General features: G+C 44.2%; 1 protein-coding gene across 1 annotated transcript in view; it reads left to right on the top strand.

Annotated features, from left to right (window-relative positions):
* The window catches only part of LOC119457758 (attractin-like protein 1), an 87,158-nt gene extending 80,852 nt beyond the window's left edge, over nt 1-6,306 (top strand). Inside the window, exon 24 of the mRNA XM_037719433.2 lies at nt 3,480-6,306. Coding sequence (XP_037575361.1) covers nt 3,480-3,713 — 234 coding nt within the window. The 3' untranslated portion in view covers nt 3,714-6,306. The remainder of the gene's footprint in view (nt 1-3,479) is intronic.
* Nucleotides 6,307-19,977: the final 13,671 nt, after the last annotated feature.

Raw genomic sequence — 19,977 nt, forward strand, 5'->3', positions numbered from 1 at the left:
CTCATTTCTGCCATTGGTTGAATTCTACCTTTATTCTGAATTAGAAATAACCATGGAGTTAGGCTATGACCAGAATATTAACTAATGTATAGTTGCGCTCATAAGTTTCAAGACCATGAGAGCAGCACATGGCAAATTGCACGTGCGTGCTATCTGGCGGTGTGGTGCCTGCTGTCGAGAGTGGTGCAGTGTGCATGCGTGTCCATACTTACTTGCTGTCGTGCTTGTTTGTTCGCTTGGCGCATACGCACGTGCCATTCACCAGAATTGGCGCCCACCATCACCATCAGCACCATTGTTGGCACTAGATAGTGCTGATGGCGAAGCAGTGACGCGACAGTGGTGATTCCCGATGCCCGAGCTCAGCATTGTTTCCAAATTATGGAAGCGCTTGTTCGCACCGCTGGTGCTGCTGCAATAGATTTTTGGCCGCTAAACAACACTCACGCTTTCTGCGAAGTGGGCCGCTCCCAACACAAACCACTTTCATTTGCAAAAACAAACAAACAAAAAAATGTTGTGGAAACTGTAGCAAAAGTGAATTAGCATTTTCTTTTATTTTAGTCATTATAACAAAGATATTCATTCTTTCAGTTATCATGCATGCAACCTGTCATTTTTGTATTTTGCGCCATGCATGGCTGTGCTAGTGCTGCGATAGAGTGGTAGTGAATAGCGTTTCTTGATCGCGACGTTCAGCCAGCGATGGTGTTTGTGCAGGGAGCGACCCGCTTTGCATAAAGCAAGAGCGATGTTTAGCGCCCAGACAGCCGCAGCAGAAACGAAAGTGAAAGAATTCTCTGTTATGAAGAACGTTCAAATGGTTGCTGCATGGCAGCTACCAGTACTGGCTGTGCAAGCAGGCGCTTCTGTAACTTTGAAACAGCACTGAGGCTTTAGTCTTCGTGTTTTTTATGAGAGAAGCACAGCGATCAGGCGCACATACTTGCTTTTCTTGATGTGTTTCAGGAAATCTGTCATGCTCATTGCTACATGCGTAGTAAAAAGGTAGATTTCGCTTTTCAGGTGAGTGAAACGAGTGTGCGAGGAAGCATATCATATTGAATTTGGCTATTTTGCGCCAGTAGGCCATCACATGCAGCCATTCCAGGCTGTCATTGGGCCTCTTCAATTATCAGTCCCTGACAGTCCCGGACTGCTTGGGACTGCTATCCTGCATTAGACTATCTCAAACAGCTTCGGAAGCTGTGCATTCGTTTTTCATGGACCTGAAGTCGCGGACTGTCCGTGGACTCTCGGAGCTGTCAGCAGATTCTTGCTTGGACAAGTGCCAGCAGCTAAGAGACAACGGCTGTCTTAAAAAGACGCATGCGGCGTTTGACGCCATGTTGTGAAAGATGCCGTGTGCTTCTGCGTACTTTGCGCGTTCCAGACAGCAAATATTGTGCACTCAGCTATCGCTTCTGTTACATCGGTGCTTTGTGTGCCATCATATGAGTTTTTCACAAGTGGTATCTAATTGTTGCAGCTTTAGTCTTCGTGTTTTTTATGAGAGAAGCACAGCGATCAGGCGCACATACTTGCTTTTCTTGATGTGTTTCAGGAAATCTGTCATGCTCATTGCTACATGCGTAGTAAAAAGGTAGATTTCGCTTTTCAGGTGAGTGAAACGAGTGTGCGAGGAAGCATATCATATTGAATTTGGCTATTTTGCGCCAGTAGGTGGGGTGGTATACAATTGGATCTTCGCCGATTGATGTTGCCATACATGTTGAGCACTTCTGTTGCCAAGTTCGAGCGTTTGCTTTCTGACGTGCAGGATTAGTAGACGGTGTGCACGTGCTCTGTCCTAGACATACGTTGGGCCTTTAATTATTAGACGGTCTCACGAGTTTTGAGGATATCGGTGGGTGCTTTCTGCATGAACAGCGATGTGGCACGACTGTGATTTTGCTTATGTCCGTGTGGGAATTCCACTTAAATTTCGCGGACAGTGAGCTAGCTTAAATTGTGAGGTCTCACTCGGGCTCTTGGGACAAAGGGACGACAACACAGTAGTGTGAACAATCAAAAGGGCATTTATTGCACCTTTCATACACTAATACACACTAGCCGAATTGCTACCAATAGAACATTCACATGGGCGCGCAACAAATAAGGTAAGTCCGACTCACCGTGACCGGATAGCGAGCGAGTATGTTCGCCCCATGCTATGACACCAATGCCTAGTCGTTCACGTGTGCAGTCACACGAACGGTGGCGCATTCGAACGATCTGTGTTAGTCCATACCGGTGTTCTGCTCTTAGCCTCGCGAGACGGTCCCGCGAAGCAGGCCGGCGCACGCGCGAATCGTTCGTGCGTGTTGGTCGCCGATCCCAAGCCGAAGAGGAAGCGCCTTCGACCTTTTTCTCCCAAGTCACCCCACCGTTCCGTGGCGTTAGCATCGCAACACTCGCGCCATCTCTCGCAATGCGCCGCAATCACTACTACCTCCGCCGGCGCTTAGTCACGCGGAGAAGCCGGACTACAGGAGATGCAAGCTATGCAGGGGAAAACAACATCAGGGGACGCGTGAGAGTCGCGCATCCCCACAAAATACAGCTGGTTAAGGGGAGCAAGAGCTCAACCCACCGCGGTGGCTCAGTCAGCTAAGGCTTTGCGCTGCTGAGCACGAGATCGCGGGATCGAATCTCAGCCGTGGCTGCCGTATTTTGATGGAGGTGAAATGCAAAAATGCCAGTGTGCTTACGTTGTAGTGTACGTTAAAGAACCCCAGGTGGTCAAAATTAATCCGGAGCCCTCCACTACAGCATGCCTCATAATCAGAACTGGTTTTGGCACGTAAAACCCCAGAAAGAAGGAGCGAGAGCTCGACGTAAACTGTGCTTTGCTAACACATTCTATGTGCTCAGATTGAGATTTCACTATGCAAGCTTTATGGTTGTGTCGGCGACATGGCCTCTGAGACTGCGCCATTTCGGAGGCCACACTAATGAATTCGCTGGCTAGGGGGCCATCTATGAGTAGCTAAGAGCAGACGACGGCAGCCAGGAGAGTGACTTTCAGTCACGGTGCTTTCGAACGAGAATTCCCAATGCAGGTATGACAATTAAAGGATTTTCTTATGAACTTCCAAGAACTCAAGCGTTGTAACCAGCGTGTTGTGTTTCAGATTTTTTAATTTGCAATCATTATAATGGTGCGAAATATACCCACAGATTGTTTGAAGACTGCTTCTGTGTCACCGAAGGCATGTGGTATGCATTCAGGCTCCGAAGCGGGGACCTAACACAGGGACTTAACATCTGCGTAATGCTGCGAATGGACATTTGTGAAATTTATTATGGAGAGACATATTTATCTGGGGCACAAAGTCGACAAATTGTGTAATTAGCATTGCTGAGACCCACATGTCTGAGAATAGTTTTCTTGTTTGTTTTTCTCAATCTCGGATATGTCCTGCAAAGCATTGCATCCTACAGGACTCGATGAATTGATTAATCTCTCCTGTGTGCAGGGACACCCAACGCCTGTGGCGCTCGAGCCCTGTGCCAGTGGCAAGGCAGCTGTGCTGACGCTAATTGTGCGCATGCCAACGGGGGGTCAGGAGCACACAGCCACAGGCCAGTCAGGCCTGGCCATTGCCAGTGCCTTGGTCTCACTGGGGACCCTCTGCAAGAGCGACACCATCAAAGAGGATGGCAAATCGGACTGCTGGAAGCCCTCGTCCCACCCAGGGACCTGCATATAAGTCGTCGGCCACTGTGATAATTGCTCAGTGTGTCACCTTTTGGTGGGTGGCACCACCTTTATATGGGGCACCAGCCAAGCTCCTTTGCCACTGCACGCTCTCGACGTTTCGCCAGCGGCTGCAAGACATGCTGTTGTGAGTCGTGATTGGCCCTGTGCTTTATTGAACTGGCCTCCATGCTTTTCTCCTCCTTGAGCAGTGGCTACTACTATGCCCAGCATGCACGTATTGAGGCTGTTTGTTTTGGCTTGCAGCAACTACATACCAATTGGGGCTGCAGCTGCATGAGAAATGTTCTGGATTTGAAACTGGTATAGAAAAGGATAATTACTTTTTAATCTAACATGGAGAGGTCAGGTGATCGTTAAGAAATATGCAAAATAATATCATTCCTTATTTATGCAGCAGTTGTTGATATTGCAACACTCTTGTTCTGAAGGTGCACAGAGAATCAAGTGATTATCACTGGCCCAGATACACTGCATTCCTTTCGTGTTTGTGTTTGTATGCTTATTTTAAGGGCCTCTAAAGATAATTTGAATAAGTGCAGTGGGTATGTAATAATCAACTTGGCCAAATATGTTACTATCGCAGGAAGTGCATAAATGAATGTGAAGTACAGTGGAACCCTGATTATGTGTCGCCTGTTTATGTGATGACCTGCATTTCATATGAACCAGCTAGGGCCCATTAATTTCATATGAACCAGCTAGGGCCCATTAGCAACCAATGCATCAAAGGTCTATATTGCTTGACCCAGGCCATACGTGACATGCCTCCTATGAAGCCTTGTGGTAATTACTGCAAAACTAAAGTTGCTTGGCAGGCACAGGGGTCGGGCTGCACAGCTCTTCACAAACATCCTGAGGGCAGTGTTCCGAGTAGAATGACAAACAAAAGGAGAGTGTTCAGCAGCGTTGTGTGACAATCGTGGAGCATAGACACATACCTGACAGGGCCCCAGTGGAAAGATATGCTGAGATGTGTGCCCATTTTAAAGCTCATTTTTCCTCAAGACTTCCACCTTGTGTAAGGAGATTTGTTTGTGAGGTACTCTTTGGCTGGCGTATGCTGGAATGCCTAATGTTGCAACAAGTAATAGAACATTGCTGCAGCATGAGTGTCATTATTTCATTTTTGTGCGCACACTGTTAACTTGACATCCATGAAACTTGTTTCTATCTAGATACCAGCTTTGTTGAGTAGTTATAAACGATAGCAACATGGGCACATGTTTCAGCAGCCATAGACACATGTCACGCCTCTGTATGGGGAAACATACTCAGTGTATTCGTTGTGGATTGTGTACAGAATATTGTTTGTGCAATGCATATTTTGGGCACTGTGTAGCTGCACTTGTGTGTGGCCCACATGGCCCATAAATTTTCGTACTAGAGAAGTCTAGTAGTGCAGTCATGCAGTCTACATGGGAATCATGGGTAGTACATGGATTTTTCTATAATTTGGCAAGGATATTGAGAAAGCACATCGGTGCAGCTTCTTTGTTTTTCTTTGTGGTTCAGCTGTGTTGCATGTCGGCCTTAGATTTTTTTTAGAGCAGGAAACAATGAAATCATGAAATATCTATTTTTTACTTGTTATCCTTTTTTCGACATATCATAGCGCACCTGCTGGCAGAAAACTAGCTTGAAACAGCATGTGGAGTCAGAAAACGTTGTATTTATACCTCAAAATTCTCAGTTTTGCCCATGAAAGCACTGAAAATTGCCTATTTTGTGCCATTTGCCATTCCAAAACCACTTATCAGAGCCAGGCCATCTTGGTCTCGTTTGAAAGAGCATCTTTCCAGCTTGCTTTTCTGTCAAAAACGATCCTTCAATGCTGCTTCAGAAGAAAGCTACAAGGCTTTGTAGCTTGAAATGGACAATTTCGCACTCTTAATGGTATCGCATTTTTCTTGAAAAGTTATTTTTCCAAGTCACAAATTTTGGGAGCAGCACTGTTGCTCTACTACTCATTTATTTCTCCTCTTTCATTTTTTTTTTTTTTTTTTTGGCCTCCTTGAAAGCTTCGAGAGTCTTAGAGTGCAGAACCACTCTGATATAGTGTTTTAGGGTATGGCAACATTTTTAAATCTTGTAGAAATTGCCAATAAAAATTCCCACCTGTTGCAACTTTAGAATTTCGTAACTTCGTCTAAAACATAGATACAAACATTAAAATGCCAAGTTGCCCTCTTTGGACATTCAGAAACATACCTGCTTACTTTACCTCTCGCTGCAGTACATTTTTTGCAACCGACCTCCTTAATCGCAATCAAAAATCTTTTAACTAGGGATCGACAAATATTCGGTATTGTCGAATATTCGATAGAATTATTCTATATTCGTTATTCGCTTCGATTCGAATTCAGGTATTCGATATTTTCGAATTATCCGGCGCGCCCGAATAGGCAGCCAGAAGCCACGGACGGCCGGTACACATCTCGAAGGCTATGCTTCACGTCGTGGCTGCCATACATCAACCATAAATCTCGAAGTCTATACATTTTTGTATTAAAGAGCCGGAAATGTGCGATGCAAAAGAGCAGAAATGGCGCTAGAGTACAACTGAAACGAAGCGGCAGATTCTGCATCGCCATAGTCATCAGCGGAAATCGTACGTGAATGACAGCAACGACGGAACGCTTCATGCCTATTTGTGCTTTTATTGCGTTTACCGCCGCGCATAAGAACGCGTTGGCCGCGGGATTTCATATTCGCCATCAATGATCGCGTCGATAGCTGGCGCGGTTCTTCCACAGTGGTTGCGGCAAAAAGAAGTTTTGTTTTGACTCAATACGCATGTCAGCCACGTGCCTAAAATGCTGCATAGTGGCCATCCATGATCGCATAGATAGCGACCGCGATTTCGTCTGCAGTTGTTGCAGCGAACGGTAGTTTCGTTCTGACTCGGTGCGTGCTTCGGCCGCGTGGCTTAAGCACGGCAAAGTCGCCGTTCATAATCGCGTCAATAGCGGCCGCAGTTGCGACAAACAGTTGGTTCGGTTTGACTCGGTGCAAAGCTGTCGAAGATGAAGAGCACCGGCTACGCAGCAGCCGCTGGTAGTGGCAGGCTAAGTCCCAGTTTGACCTTGGCTGAGCTTGAAGGTCAGATTTACAGAACCAGGTGTTTTCTGGGTTTGTACCTGGAGTAGTAAAGCTATCGCTCAAATATTTTCCCCGGAATCCATGTCCCCCCTTAAGTGTTTTACGTTCACAATTTGTTCATTTTATTACTAAACTTGCAGTGCATAAATGACACCACATTTACAAGTGTGCATGTCGCTAGATTCAAATGGTATATATGGTAAATTTTACATTCACCATATGTGATTATTCCTTTCAGTGTCACTGACGTACCGGTGTGTTCCCGCGTTTCTGTCTCGCCACGTTTCCTTTTGACATTCTTTTTGTCAGAAAGGAATGTGAGAACCATACCAAGAGTACATTTGCCATTATGCGTTTCATTTTTTAACTTCTGCACAACCAAAATTGAACCGTTGTGTTCATTTTATAATATCCGAGAAAAAAAAACTATTATTGGGGGTGCATCACCTCCAAAAAAACCTGACACTGAAAGGGTTATTAGGCATAATCAAATAGCAGCATTTCCTAATTGAATTGAATGAGACTATTTGAGAAAAATGACCTTTGAATATAGAATATTCACTATATAAGCAAAGTAAACTATGAAGGAGCGTGGAGTTCGTTTGAAAGGCTTATTTACATTGTTCGATACACATAATGTATACCTGCCAACTCTCCCGATTTGTCCAAGAGACTCTCGGATTCCAACCGATACTCCTGATCGTATGGAGAAGGCCACAAATCTCCCGAAAAAATTGCCCCAATCCCGCCACAAAAAAAAACTTAAGAAAAAAAAATAGTGACGTTTCACTTCGAGAACACAGGTTATGCGCAAAGCTATGAGTGCTGTCCCGGAGTTTCTAAGCTATGCTGTCTTGTCTGACACATCCGCATTGGCGCAAGCTGCCTAGCACGTTCTTCGGGAGTCTCCTGGGTACGCCTAACCCGCGCCTTTGGCCGGTCTTGTTCAGCTTGTGCCCGGCGCTTGCCGACGACTTCGGTTGGGGCCGGTTGACTCGTGCTTGGCCTTGCGCCGCTTGTGTTGCTGCTCCGTCCTTCTCGCTCAGCCTCTCGATCGTCAGATGAACCGGTACATCCATAGCGCGCAGACTCCGTAACAACTGCTATAAGAGGAAAACCAAGCACACCATCTGCCTACTCTCCTCCCCTCCGCCGCGCGCTCCTCCTCTCCACCTCCAGGCGCCCTCCTCCTTGTGCATGTACATAACCTGTCATGCAGCACAGCCGCATCGTAATTGCCAATATGTGATAGGTAGATTCAAATCCAAGCCAATTGTGTTTATGCAGTGTAGGCCTAACTCGGCTTATGATTGAGACGTGTTGAGCAGTATGCGCGAGGCAAAGGTCAAATATGCATTGTATAATGTCCTGTTTCCTTAGGTGAGCTTTGCCGTCATGCAGGCGTGTTGTGCAGTGAAGCATTATAGTAGTAAAAAGGGGTCACTGTGACTTGACATAGTACCGTGTTCCTTAATTATATATGCGCTTACGCACCGTATCCTGTCCCAGTACACACACCGTCACATCTAATAACTGTACTGGCAGCCATCCAAAGCTGTTTCTCACTGGGCTTGTGGCCCAGAAAAAAAGCGACTTGTTTTTATTTGTCCTTTTTTTTTGTTTTTATGTCTCTTTGTTTTTGATGATTAGGCTTAAACATTGTTACGCGACATAGATCCTACTTTTGCCATTCCCATGTCGCTGATGGGCTTGATAGTAGGATGGGAAAGAATGTGTTTTATGTGGACATTGTACCGGGACAACAGATGAAGCAGTACAATGTTTCGCTTGACAGCTGCTTTCCCACAACTGCAGACAGCATTTGTACATGGAAAGGTACGTGTAAACGATGAGGTCTGTCTCAGTTACCCTCCCCTTCATTGCTTTTAGCACGGATCCTCTTTCATGTGCAATGCAAAATGCTCAAAGACTTTGTTAAATGAAAACTACGACTAAGAATTAATTTATTCAATTTCACTAAAATATCTTTGGTCATCAATGTAGCAAAAATTTAAATTATTTTTTATTTGGCTGAGTTGCTAATTGTATTAAATGAGTATATGTTTCAGCAAGATTCAACTTTATTGAACCTTAAATTTTATAGTTATAGTATAATTAAGGTTCCACTGTATCATGTGTGCTTCTTACCATAGCACCCATCTTCTTTCTCATCAACCGTTGGCCAAGTGGCTTAAATTGCCCAGTATAGAAGTGTTTCAGTGAGCACAATTATGTAGAGTCATAGTGCCATAGTATTTTTATGGCACTAACTACTGTGAGGTTGGATAACACATGGCAAAAGCATTTACGGGCCTTTTAACATTCGGGGGTCATGAACGGCTGATACAATGTGCAGAGAACTTGCAGAAATTATTGACTCTCTCATAGAAGCATTACAATACTGCCATCTTGAGCTGCTAGTGTTGCCATTTTCTATCTGTAACAATCAAACACTTTGCATGCATAAAAATGGTTTTGTGCATATGGGTTTGGTGTTCCGTGACCATGTCAATTTGACGTCACTGTGCACAAAACTGCAAAATTGTTTGTGTAACAGCCCAAGATGGCGGTGCCCTTGTCTTTATCTCTTCAGCGCCTTCATACGTGAAACTTTCTTTTGTCAAAAACTGTTGACTTTAGCACAAAAAGTCAACTTGTAGTCCACATCATTGTGTATTTCATATGAAATCACACAGTTGGTCTTTGCCATTGATTTCAGTGTGTCTGGGTCTGGGGCCATTGATTACTATATGTGCACATTTTCCAGACCATGTTATTTGAAATTTGAATTCAGCAACCCTGCACATCAGCAGACCATTGTTTGGGGCAGTTCCTGCAGCCATAACAAACAGCCCAATTTTTTTGCAAATGCCTTCACACACTTGTGACGTACACATTGCGAGATTGTGCGTGTTGTAGCTAGTTTGGCCACTGTAGAGCAGGACACATCACCTTGCTGGGCAGGAGGGCAGCCAGAACAAGCACTCTCTGCTTCCTGCCCAGTGTGTTGGGAAGGTGTTTGAGCATAGATTCTGGCAGGGTGAAGAGATGGACACAGAATGGATCTCTAGGTGCTACTTGCTTTCTAGCCCGGTTTTAGTTTTCGGTTCTCGCCTTCCAGTCTTATTGATTGGCCCTGTCCGCACAATGTTTTATTACAGGGGACATATCAGTGCAACTGTGTCGTCAGGCTAAGGGTTTATAGCAACATGCAATGGTGTGCCACAAGATTTTGACGCTGTAGCTTTGTTCTCATGAATGTGTCATTTTAAAGGAGTTGTGTATTTATTTTGGAGTTTACTTTGCGATATACTAAGAGCCTGCTGTTTATATTTTCTATCTTTACACTCTGTTTTTGATTAGATTTTTTTTTTATCATTGTCTTGATCTGTGTTGTTCTTAATGGCGTTCGCATGCAGAAGGGAGCCTTTTTTGGCACTTTCACCAGCGTCCCGAAAAACGTTGCACTCATCTGTCTTTCCCTTATAACCCTCTCCCCTTGCTCTTTTTTCTTCTTATTTTCAGAACAAACTGCCCTCTTTTTAAAAGGGCCTATTTATTTGTATATCTTGCACAGTGCTTCTGCGTAATGTTGTTGCCTGATGGTGTGCTTGCGCCTCTTATGCCTACATCTGGGTTTAGCTTGGAGATGGGGATGTCAGCATTCGTTAGACAAGTCATGTGAGCTATTTGGTGGGTGAATTGTTGCTGTAGCTGGCCACAACAGCCTTTGTAATGGTTGAGAACTGGCTGAGGAAATCATTACAAGCGAAAAACAGTGTCTTGGAAATAGAATTTGGGATCTCATATATGCAAAATGATCACTTTGCAGTGCTCTTATTTCAGGTGCATGCTTGAAAAAATCTTTCATTTCCTGCACTGACACCATCATAATGTCGTCTTCCTCATCAACTAGACTCTTGTACTATGTACGCAGGCGTTATTGTACTTATGTTCAAAGGAGCATGGTAATATTAAAAATAGCACTTTTATTTCCATGTGTCCCTGTGTGCTTTTTTGTTGTGTTTTTTTTTTTTTTTTAGCCCATTGCTTCCGCTTTGGTTGCTGTTGACCAGAGCCTTGTGAACAATATGTTAATAAATAACCCATGTCTACAATTTGTAGTTGTTAATACTATAGCTTAACAAAAACCACAGGTTACATGCAGATGCTGTAGTCGGTAATCCCTAGAGTGCAGGACATGGTACCTGTGAAGGGAATTGTCATCTTTAGGCAAACCATAAAGTTTGACATGTCAAAAGTGAATTGTGATGCTTCACTTGTCTAATAAAGCCCCGTGATTTCCAAGGTAAACACAAATTCATACCGTACTTGTAGCTTATTGAAGATGAAGAAACTGCTTCAGCACAGGCTATTCACTGAAGTACTACTAGGTCAATTCATAGTATTGGCAAGTCATAGTTTGATTGGCAGAAGTTAAATAGGAGGGATTAGATGAGCGATAAGAAGAGTTTGAAATCAAATACAGAAACTCAAATGATTTGACATCACAATGAGAGGAGATTGAGTTAAGAAGAAGCTTTAGCTTGGGCCCAACTCTGATGCTGCCTATTCAAATGCATGTAAAATGCAGAAACGTTTTTCTGAGATAACCACTGGGCTGATTTCAATTAAATTTGATGCATTTGAGAGAGAAAGCCAAGTTCTTGTGACTGTTGAAACCTGAATTTTGATTTAAGGCCTGAATTTCTTAAAAGAAATTTTCAAAAACTGGTATGTTTGAAAAAATAGAAGCACAAAGTTTACAAATTCATAGCTCTGCACCAAGAACAGATATCGCAGTTCTGTAAACTGCATGTGTTAGGACATTCGAGGTGGACAAACTTGAAATATCAAATTATATCTTACATGAATTTGTTACATTGTTTACAAGAGTTTTGCTTTGTCCTACTTGCATATTAGTTGTGTCTTTGAGAGCCATGTATTGCACATCCGATTTGTCTGCTTTAGATGTACTATTAGATGCAATTTACAGTATTGTCGTATAGTTTTTCATTGCCGAGTTACAGAGTTGTAAACCTCATAGTGTTGTTTACTGAAAATTTGCGGTTTTCAACAAGTTTAGTTGAAAAATTGATGGCCTAGATCAAGAATTCACTACCAACAGTCACTAGAGTTTGACTTTTTCTTTTAAATGCAACAAGCTTCATCAAACTTGGTGCAGCGGTTGCCAAGAAAAACTATTTCTTCTTTTCCATGTATTTAGATGGGAGCCCCCGAACTAAAGCTTCCTATCAAGGTTTAAACTTTAAATAACATAGTGCATGATCTTTTACAAGCGTGATGCACCACCATCTCGCCCAAGCCACCACCCTAGCATGGTTATACAGGGGACTGCGAGGAACGACGATCATATCAGCTACATGTAAAATAGACTTGCCTTCTTATTTATTTTTTTGCACTGATTCAATTTCATAATTGTCATATTGCTTACAAGGACACCAAACAATAAAGGCATATTCAAGCATAGGACGTACGAGTGATATAGAATATAGTGATATAGATATAGAATCTGTTTATAAACAATCCAATAGTTCTGAGAAAAGTTATCGTTATATCAGCTGTTTGTTATACAGAGTGTCCCAGCTAACGGTAGCCGAGCTCTTAAAAATAAAATATATAATATATGAGGACGCAACCAGTGATATTCTGTCAGTAGTGATTTACCGCATCAGGAGAATTTTTTTCATAGTTGAACTATCGATAATTAGATGAATTACCAAACTTTTTAATTACTTAATCGGGGGCACGAATTTCGATAGAAAGGTAATTGTGTTTTAAAACACCTAGTTTAGTTGTTTTCAGTGTGCTATGTCTCGCGTAATTATTTTTTCCGTGTAATAAAGAAAATGTGCGAAATATGAAAATGGCCGCATTATTGCGCGCCACGACACCAGCGGTCCCAAGCATTGCTCAGAATAATTAACTGTGCTCAATGCCTTTGTCCTCCTTCTCAATGCCGTTGTGCACTGCATTGGCTTCGGGCTTCACGCGGAAAAGGCAGCTCGCAGCTCACAGTGACCAAAGCAGATACCGATGCCTAGCGACTTTCACATGGCCACGTGAAACCTGAGTGATTTTTTCCAAGTTACGCCTGGGGACCGCTGGTGTGGGGGCACGCGGATGCATAGTCATATGGCTATTTTTACAATTCATGCGTTTTCTTTATAACCTGGAAAAAATAATTATGCAAGACATACCACACTGAAAACAACTGAATCGGGTGTAATTAGTAAGTTTGTAATTAGTGGTAAGTTTAGTAATTAGTAAGTTTGTTAATTTATATCTAATTATCGATAGTTCAATTATGAAAAAAAAAACATCCTCCTGGTGGTGTACGTCACTGCTGATGGAATACCATTGGTTGCGTCCTCGTATATCCTGTATTTTATTTTTAAGAGCTTGGCTAACGTTAGCTGGGACACCCTGTATGTAGACTTGACCTACAAAACACACAAGATTCAACAGCACCAAAGCTAGTGTTGGCAGTTACAAGTCGACGCCACTTCAGTCCAAAAATGAATTTTCGGTATCTTCATTTTTGTTCCTGACACTTTCCCGCACCTAGCTCCAAATATCCATTAACAATGTTCATCTTAGGACTGAAATGTGTCGTCGTAGCTTTTGGAATGACGCCCGGTTCCAAGCACTGGTCATTTTGAAACTGCAAGCAATCAACGAGACATGAGTGGATTCTGTTTTCAAAAGCGAAGTGGAAACTGAAAGGAAACGAAGGAAACAGAAATTGATGCAACATGCTGCCATTCTGCAAAGGTCTTGCTGTCACAACTGTGCATCAGCCACACGAGGCTGCCAAGAGCCACAGCTATGTTTTCTATGTCATTTCGGCCTCACAGTTTTCATTCTCACATGGTGGGTGCTCTCCTGTCATTATTCTCATCTCATGAGGTCTGGTCTTCTGCCTTCACAAAACCTGCCATCTTAGAGGTGGCATTTTAGTTGTGCAGAGAAGCCTGTGGGTGGAGGTTTGCATAATGTCTATTGGCCATATTGCATATTATTTTCCATCTGAGAAATTACTGCAGGCTTTTCTGCTTTAAGCATTTTTAAGATAAGAATAAGACTACTACTTCACTTCTGAGTGAGAACAAGCAGATCTGAATGGCTTGATTTTTTTTTGCTAGTGACAACCATGCAAAGTGGCGTGAAGCCAGAGAAAGCGTACTGAAAATTGTTTAACTGAAAGGTTGAAATTAAAATATAATAAGGTAAAGGAAAAGTGAAGAAAGGATAACTTGCTGCAGGTGTGAGTTGAACCCACATTACGTGTGTGGTACTTTGCCAATTAAATTATCGCAGCGTCATCCTCTCTTCCACTTTCTTGGGGTTTGTAAAAGTGTACAAGATTAGCCCTGGGAGTGGTAGCCTGTGCTTTTCCAGGCTTAGGCTGTTCCATCTTGCAACCAACCTTTGGCAAGTGCAGGCGACGTGCAGTATGTGAGCTTAAGTGCAGGCAACCGGCCAATAAACCCTCGTATGCTACCTCATTCCATCAAGGCTGCCATCAAGACCATTGTCGCAACAAGGATTTGACAAGGCATAAACACACCAACTGCAGAAGATGCTTCAGGAGCCCTGTTGCAGCTTGAGTCACCACTACTCGTCTGCACATTAAGATGTATGACAAACTTGCACTGCAACAGCTTTTCCTTGGCACAGCACCAATAGATTTTGTTGCGGAGACAAGGATACAATATACGAAATATTTGTGTTACAATGCACAGTTAATAAATGTTGAAAGTACACTGACCATGGTTTGGAACGTGGGACTTGGTGAGCCATGGCAATGCCGTGTTCATGAAATGCATGAATCTCAGTGAAATTAACTATGCACTGCATCAGCATAAGAACTTACATTTGTTGAGGGGACACTTGAGATAAACATTGTATCAGTTGAGACTACCGTTTCGAAATTTTGTGTATTTCTTTGGTTGCAAGTATATTACAAGTGGAAAAGCTAGAAACTACACTTTCATTTTTGATTTCTTGCCTGTGATGTCGATGTGACATCACCAATTCTACAGCATTTTCAAGGACATACTTCTGCAATTTCGTGTAGCATTTTATGCTTTTTGTGAAGGTAAGCTTTCGAAAATTGTTACGTCTAATGTCTTTCCTTACTTATGAATCCAAAGTACTCCTCTGTTGATAAAAACTGTAGCCCCATGCGGACACTATCACGATCCCTAACATTTCGGGGTGGTGATGAGGGAATGTCTATCAAGGTAGTATTGGCATCCACCTTTTGTTTCCATGTCTTTTTTGGTATATTAATCCTCTACTAACAATGAGATTAGCATATTAAAACGTTTAGCTTTCTTTGGGAACTAACCACAATTTTTCGTGTGTAACCGTTTTCGTTGGTCGATCCTAGTGGTCTAACACATCGGTAGAAACCGCACGGTTTCAGCTGCATTCAGCTTTAGCTACAGAAGTTTCTGATTCCATCCCCTCTTTATTTAATATTAGAGTGTGCCTTTAAAACAGATTCCTACAATATAGGCTGTCGCACATAAATTATGCTCAAACGATTGTGTAATAAAACCACGATGAGGAGGAGTCCTTTGCCAAAAAATACATTGTATTTGGCTCAATTGTTGGTTCAATTAAACTTAACTGCCATCTGGTTGTTTGCTTCCTGGTTGTGCTATTTGATGACTGTCATAGTCACTCTGCTGGAGAGACACTTGAGTACAGAAGACAACAAATGCAGAAGATGTACAGAGTTCTTAAACTTATGTCATGGATGTGGCGCCACATCGCAGTGTCTGTTCGTAGTCGCAGACACTCGACCTATGTTACGCTGAGCGCTGTTGCACCTAACTGCATGTACTCCCAATAGTAAAAGTATACAGACTACCTAAGTATTCTATGACAAAGCCGGAGTGAGGAGTGCAGTCCTAACTTGACATTGTAAACTTTCAAGTGCACTTGTCAATTTCTGTTAGTGCGTCTGAATTACGACCAATTCAATTGGCATACTTCACATACTTTTCTTAGGTGTGTACGAACACATGTACCCAGATGCATTAAACATCCAAAAGGACACATCACCAGTGGCTTCCAGGGCTTCTTCAGCTCCTTTGGGTTGGCACAAAGAGATAATTTGTCACACCACTGATATCAAAGTATGTGTTATGTTAGCTTTGGAAAAGACATCAAGACACTGGTGGTGACTGAATTATCGCACAGAGGCAATTCCCCGATGACTGGTTAAACTCTGCACATGTCACTAATAATCCGGATAAGTTTGTGTGCATTATGCAACCTTTTTTTTTCTTTTAGGCTTTTAAGATTGTTGTATAAGTGTGAAAAATGTGCTACTGTGAAGAAGCATTATGCCATAGTATTACATTGGCACTGACTACTTGTCTACTTTTAGTGCTTTCCTGATGATTTGTAAACTTTGTTATCTTTGCAGAGATTACAAACTTTTATCTTATTTCAAACTTTTTGGGACAGGTGGCCACAAACTATCTTTCTGGCACACATTGCTGAGTCCAATCGGGCAGTGAGCTCCCCGATCGAGAATATTATCGAGAATATTATCGATTGTCAGACAAACAGAGCATCTGCATCAGTGGTGGTGAGCAGCAGCATGAGAAAAGTAAAAAAAGAAAAGAAAATGATGGACGCGCCAGTGTACCCAGTAGTGCTTTTTGCCATGGCGCTCCACTTAATGAGCACTAATGCTGTCTTTTCTCCAGTGGCGCACCGACGGGGGGGGATTCGGGGGTTGTAACCCCCCCCTGAGGCCGACTTAACCCCGCCTTTTGTTTAACCCCTTTTCTTTCCTTACGCATTTGAGTACTGCAACTAAGATGTAAGACGCGCAATCGTCTGCACACTCGCAAAAAGCGCATTTTTTTTTTTACAATTTTCCGTGAAGAAATCGAAATTAGTGCTGTTTAGATGGTATTGGCAAACTGTCAACCCCCCCGCCCCCCTGGCAGAGATGCTGGGTGCGCTACTGCTTTTCTCAGTGTTAAGTTGGTACTTGTTTGTACTGTTCAAAACAGCCACTGTCACTCACTTTTGGGCCGGTATTTTGTAGCGATGCGTTATGCTTTATTCTATACTAGTCTTATCATCCACTGCTCACGGCCGGCTGATTCCATTGATAACGCGAGCGGACTGTCGCTTTGACCACTGACCAAGCGCGAAAAGGCATTAGCATCGGAAAGGCATCGCTACAAAATACCAGCCTTGGTTTCAAATGTGGCAATAATGGCACCATAGCCAGTAGAAAAGAGAAACAGCTGCCATATTGTCGGATGGTCACGTTCAGGAATACTGAGGATATAATACCTTCACTTTTGAGAGATTTCACTTGACTAGCTCAAGACTCGTCAGAATCTATGAGCGACAGCATTCTTGGCGCAGTATGCTGTTGCCCGTTGACATGCTGTGCTATACTTTCACGAAATATAATGAAAATGAAAGTATCTTTGAAAGTGATCGTCCTCGAATACGGCCCTTGGCAACAACAAACAGGCAAAATCATGGCATGTGAGCTTCCTGCGAAAAGTTGAAGGCACCAAGATAGGATATATAGATGCAACTTTTCGTGTCCATTCTAGTAACACCCAACGTTTGTCAAAATTATGTCAAAAGGTGACATCGTTGCAGAAAAAGGGCCCCTCAATTGTTACACACTTCAAAGTTCAAACCACCTAGCTAGAGCACACGGCGGAAGCCATCTCTCGTCCTCAGGGCAACGCGCCAGCGTTCCTAGGTGCGCTAGAAATGCGATGCGACGCGTCACTTGTCGCGTTGTGTAGGGGGTAGGTTGATACGCGTAAACGCTGCGCATTTCTCTACGGTTGGCGTATCAAGGATGTTACAGTATGACATCAAAAATGTCACAGTTTCGCCCTAAGGGCGAAGCAATGAATGCGATAGCAACACAGCAATGTCATACAAAGTAAGGTGAGCGGCTTTGGTAGCAATACGAATTGTAGTAAACATGAGCTGATTAAGTAAGCAGGTGTGCTGCGGTGTAAGTAGACCGACATGAAGAGAGACTCAATGACCACGAGAAGGCGCGTGTGAAACGGTGGTGTTGATGAGAAGCGCTTCCCGTGGGCAGCGCGTGCGAAGGGACACACCTGTAGCGCTGCACTGCCGATCCAGGCAGCATTGCATGTGTAGCGTGCGTTGGAAAATGTGGCCCGACTATTACTAACTGAATGAACAAGCGTGGTGTGAGCGCGCACAAACAAACACGAATAGATCACACTGAATGACTGCAGACAATTAACGACTGTCAAAACGCTGGCAGCAAGCGCATACGCCGCAGCGGGCGAAGGTACGTGCGGTCTATCGCTTCAACGGAAACTGAGCGAATGCACAGCGCATAAAGGTCAGAGCCGTGTGGAGATAAGAAACGGTGCGGGCGAGCGACGAGCGCGGTTGTTGGCAGAGTAAAATTGCGCCCCCCCCCCCCCTCCCGCTCTCTCCGGCGCCGGCTTCCCGCTTCCTTGCTTGCGCGTGGGAGATTGAGTGCGTTCGCTCTCCGTGATAACGCGCGTCCCCGTCCCCGCACGCTTCCGCTCGGGCATACGGCGCGCGGCGAAGATTTTATCTATACGGAACCTCACGGCGACGGCAGGAATCCGGTTGAAGTGTCCATATAATTGCTATCGCAATAATAATTTCATGCAGGGACACAGACTTTTGGCTTTTGTAATGCGGTTGCAAACAGCCTGTCAAGAAAAAGGCCGCGATTTTGTAGCGATGCCTCAGCGACGTACTGCCCGCGTTATCAACCGGATCAGCCGGCCGTGGACAGTGGATGACAGGGGCGTAGCCAGAAATTTTATTGCGATAGCAATTACATGGACACTCAAAAGCAGATTTCTGCCGTCGCCGTCGCCGTGAGGTTCCGTATGACGTCAATGGAGATAAAATCGTCGCCGCGCGCCGCCGAACGCTGTATGTGCGAGTGAAAGGGCGCGAGGGGCGCGCGCTTTCACGGGGAGTGAACGCACGGCGGAGAACAAACGCGCGTTCTGCGCCGTGCTCTCTTAAGGGCTGCAGAAGTAGGCGTCTCTTTCCTCCTTTACAATCACCATATATGTAGAGCAAACGCGCCTTCTTCCGACGCGCGAGAGGCCGTGGGGGAGGGGGAGGGAAGGGAGGCGACGTTTAGCTGCGGCACCAAGTGCCTATTTATATCACAGGCTCCGGCAACAGTCACCAACGCCGCACGCATTTTGAGCGAACGCGGGCAAAACGCCGACGGCGTCGACAACAGTTCTGCGTGTTGCCAGTGCTGCTGCATGTCCAAGTTTAAACAGCTGATAAAGCTAATATCATTACTCCGTATAGCTCTCTACAAATTTGCTATCGCAATTGATGCTTCGCCTTTTAGGTGAAACTGCGACAAACTTTTTTTTTTCGGGGGGGGGGGGGGGGGGGGGGGGGGCAAGCTTCCGCTTTTCTCTAGGTCACGTGATCGATAATAAATATCGGTAGTTTAAGCAGACTATATAGGACCGCCCCCCCCCCCCCCCCCCTCGCGTGTGCGTGTGCTTGTGAAGAAATTAAGTAAAAAGTAAAGTAAGCTCAGTAAATACAGTAAGTACGACAGGTAGAGTGGGCGTTTGGAGCAACGGTCTCTCATCGCGCCACTGAATGGACCAGTCTTCGAAAACGCATCATTGAGACGACCCGTGCGATCGGAGAAGACATCATTAATTGTAAATTTCCGTTAAGCATAGATGGCGTCGTCCTCGTCGGGGCGAAGTGCGTTTCACAAGTCAAGGACGGCTATACGCGTGAAAATGCACATGTGACCAGGCTATACCTACTCCCATAGCAATAGCTTGTTCGCTGCGTCTTTGCGCTAGAAAACTTAAATACGCGCAAAAACGCGTAAGGATTTTTTTTTTTTTTTTCGAAGCTTTCATCGCCCTGCTCCCTCATACGAGAGGGTTGCATTTCTTGCGGCAAGTGCATGGGCCGCTGTGTCTTCCGCTGTGTGCAAGCGTGCAGCCGTCATTTGCCTTTACGTCAACAGATTCAGAATTGTACAGAATATTTCACCGCACAGCATAGATATGGCATGTGTACGCATTTTAAGTAGTGCGTGCAACTCATTTCTGCTTCAC

This window comes from Dermacentor silvarum, chromosome 1, assembly GCF_013339745.2.
Source record: "Dermacentor silvarum isolate Dsil-2018 chromosome 1, BIME_Dsil_1.4, whole genome shotgun sequence".
Taxonomy (NCBI): Eukaryota; Metazoa; Arthropoda; class Arachnida; order Ixodida; family Ixodidae; genus Dermacentor; species Dermacentor silvarum.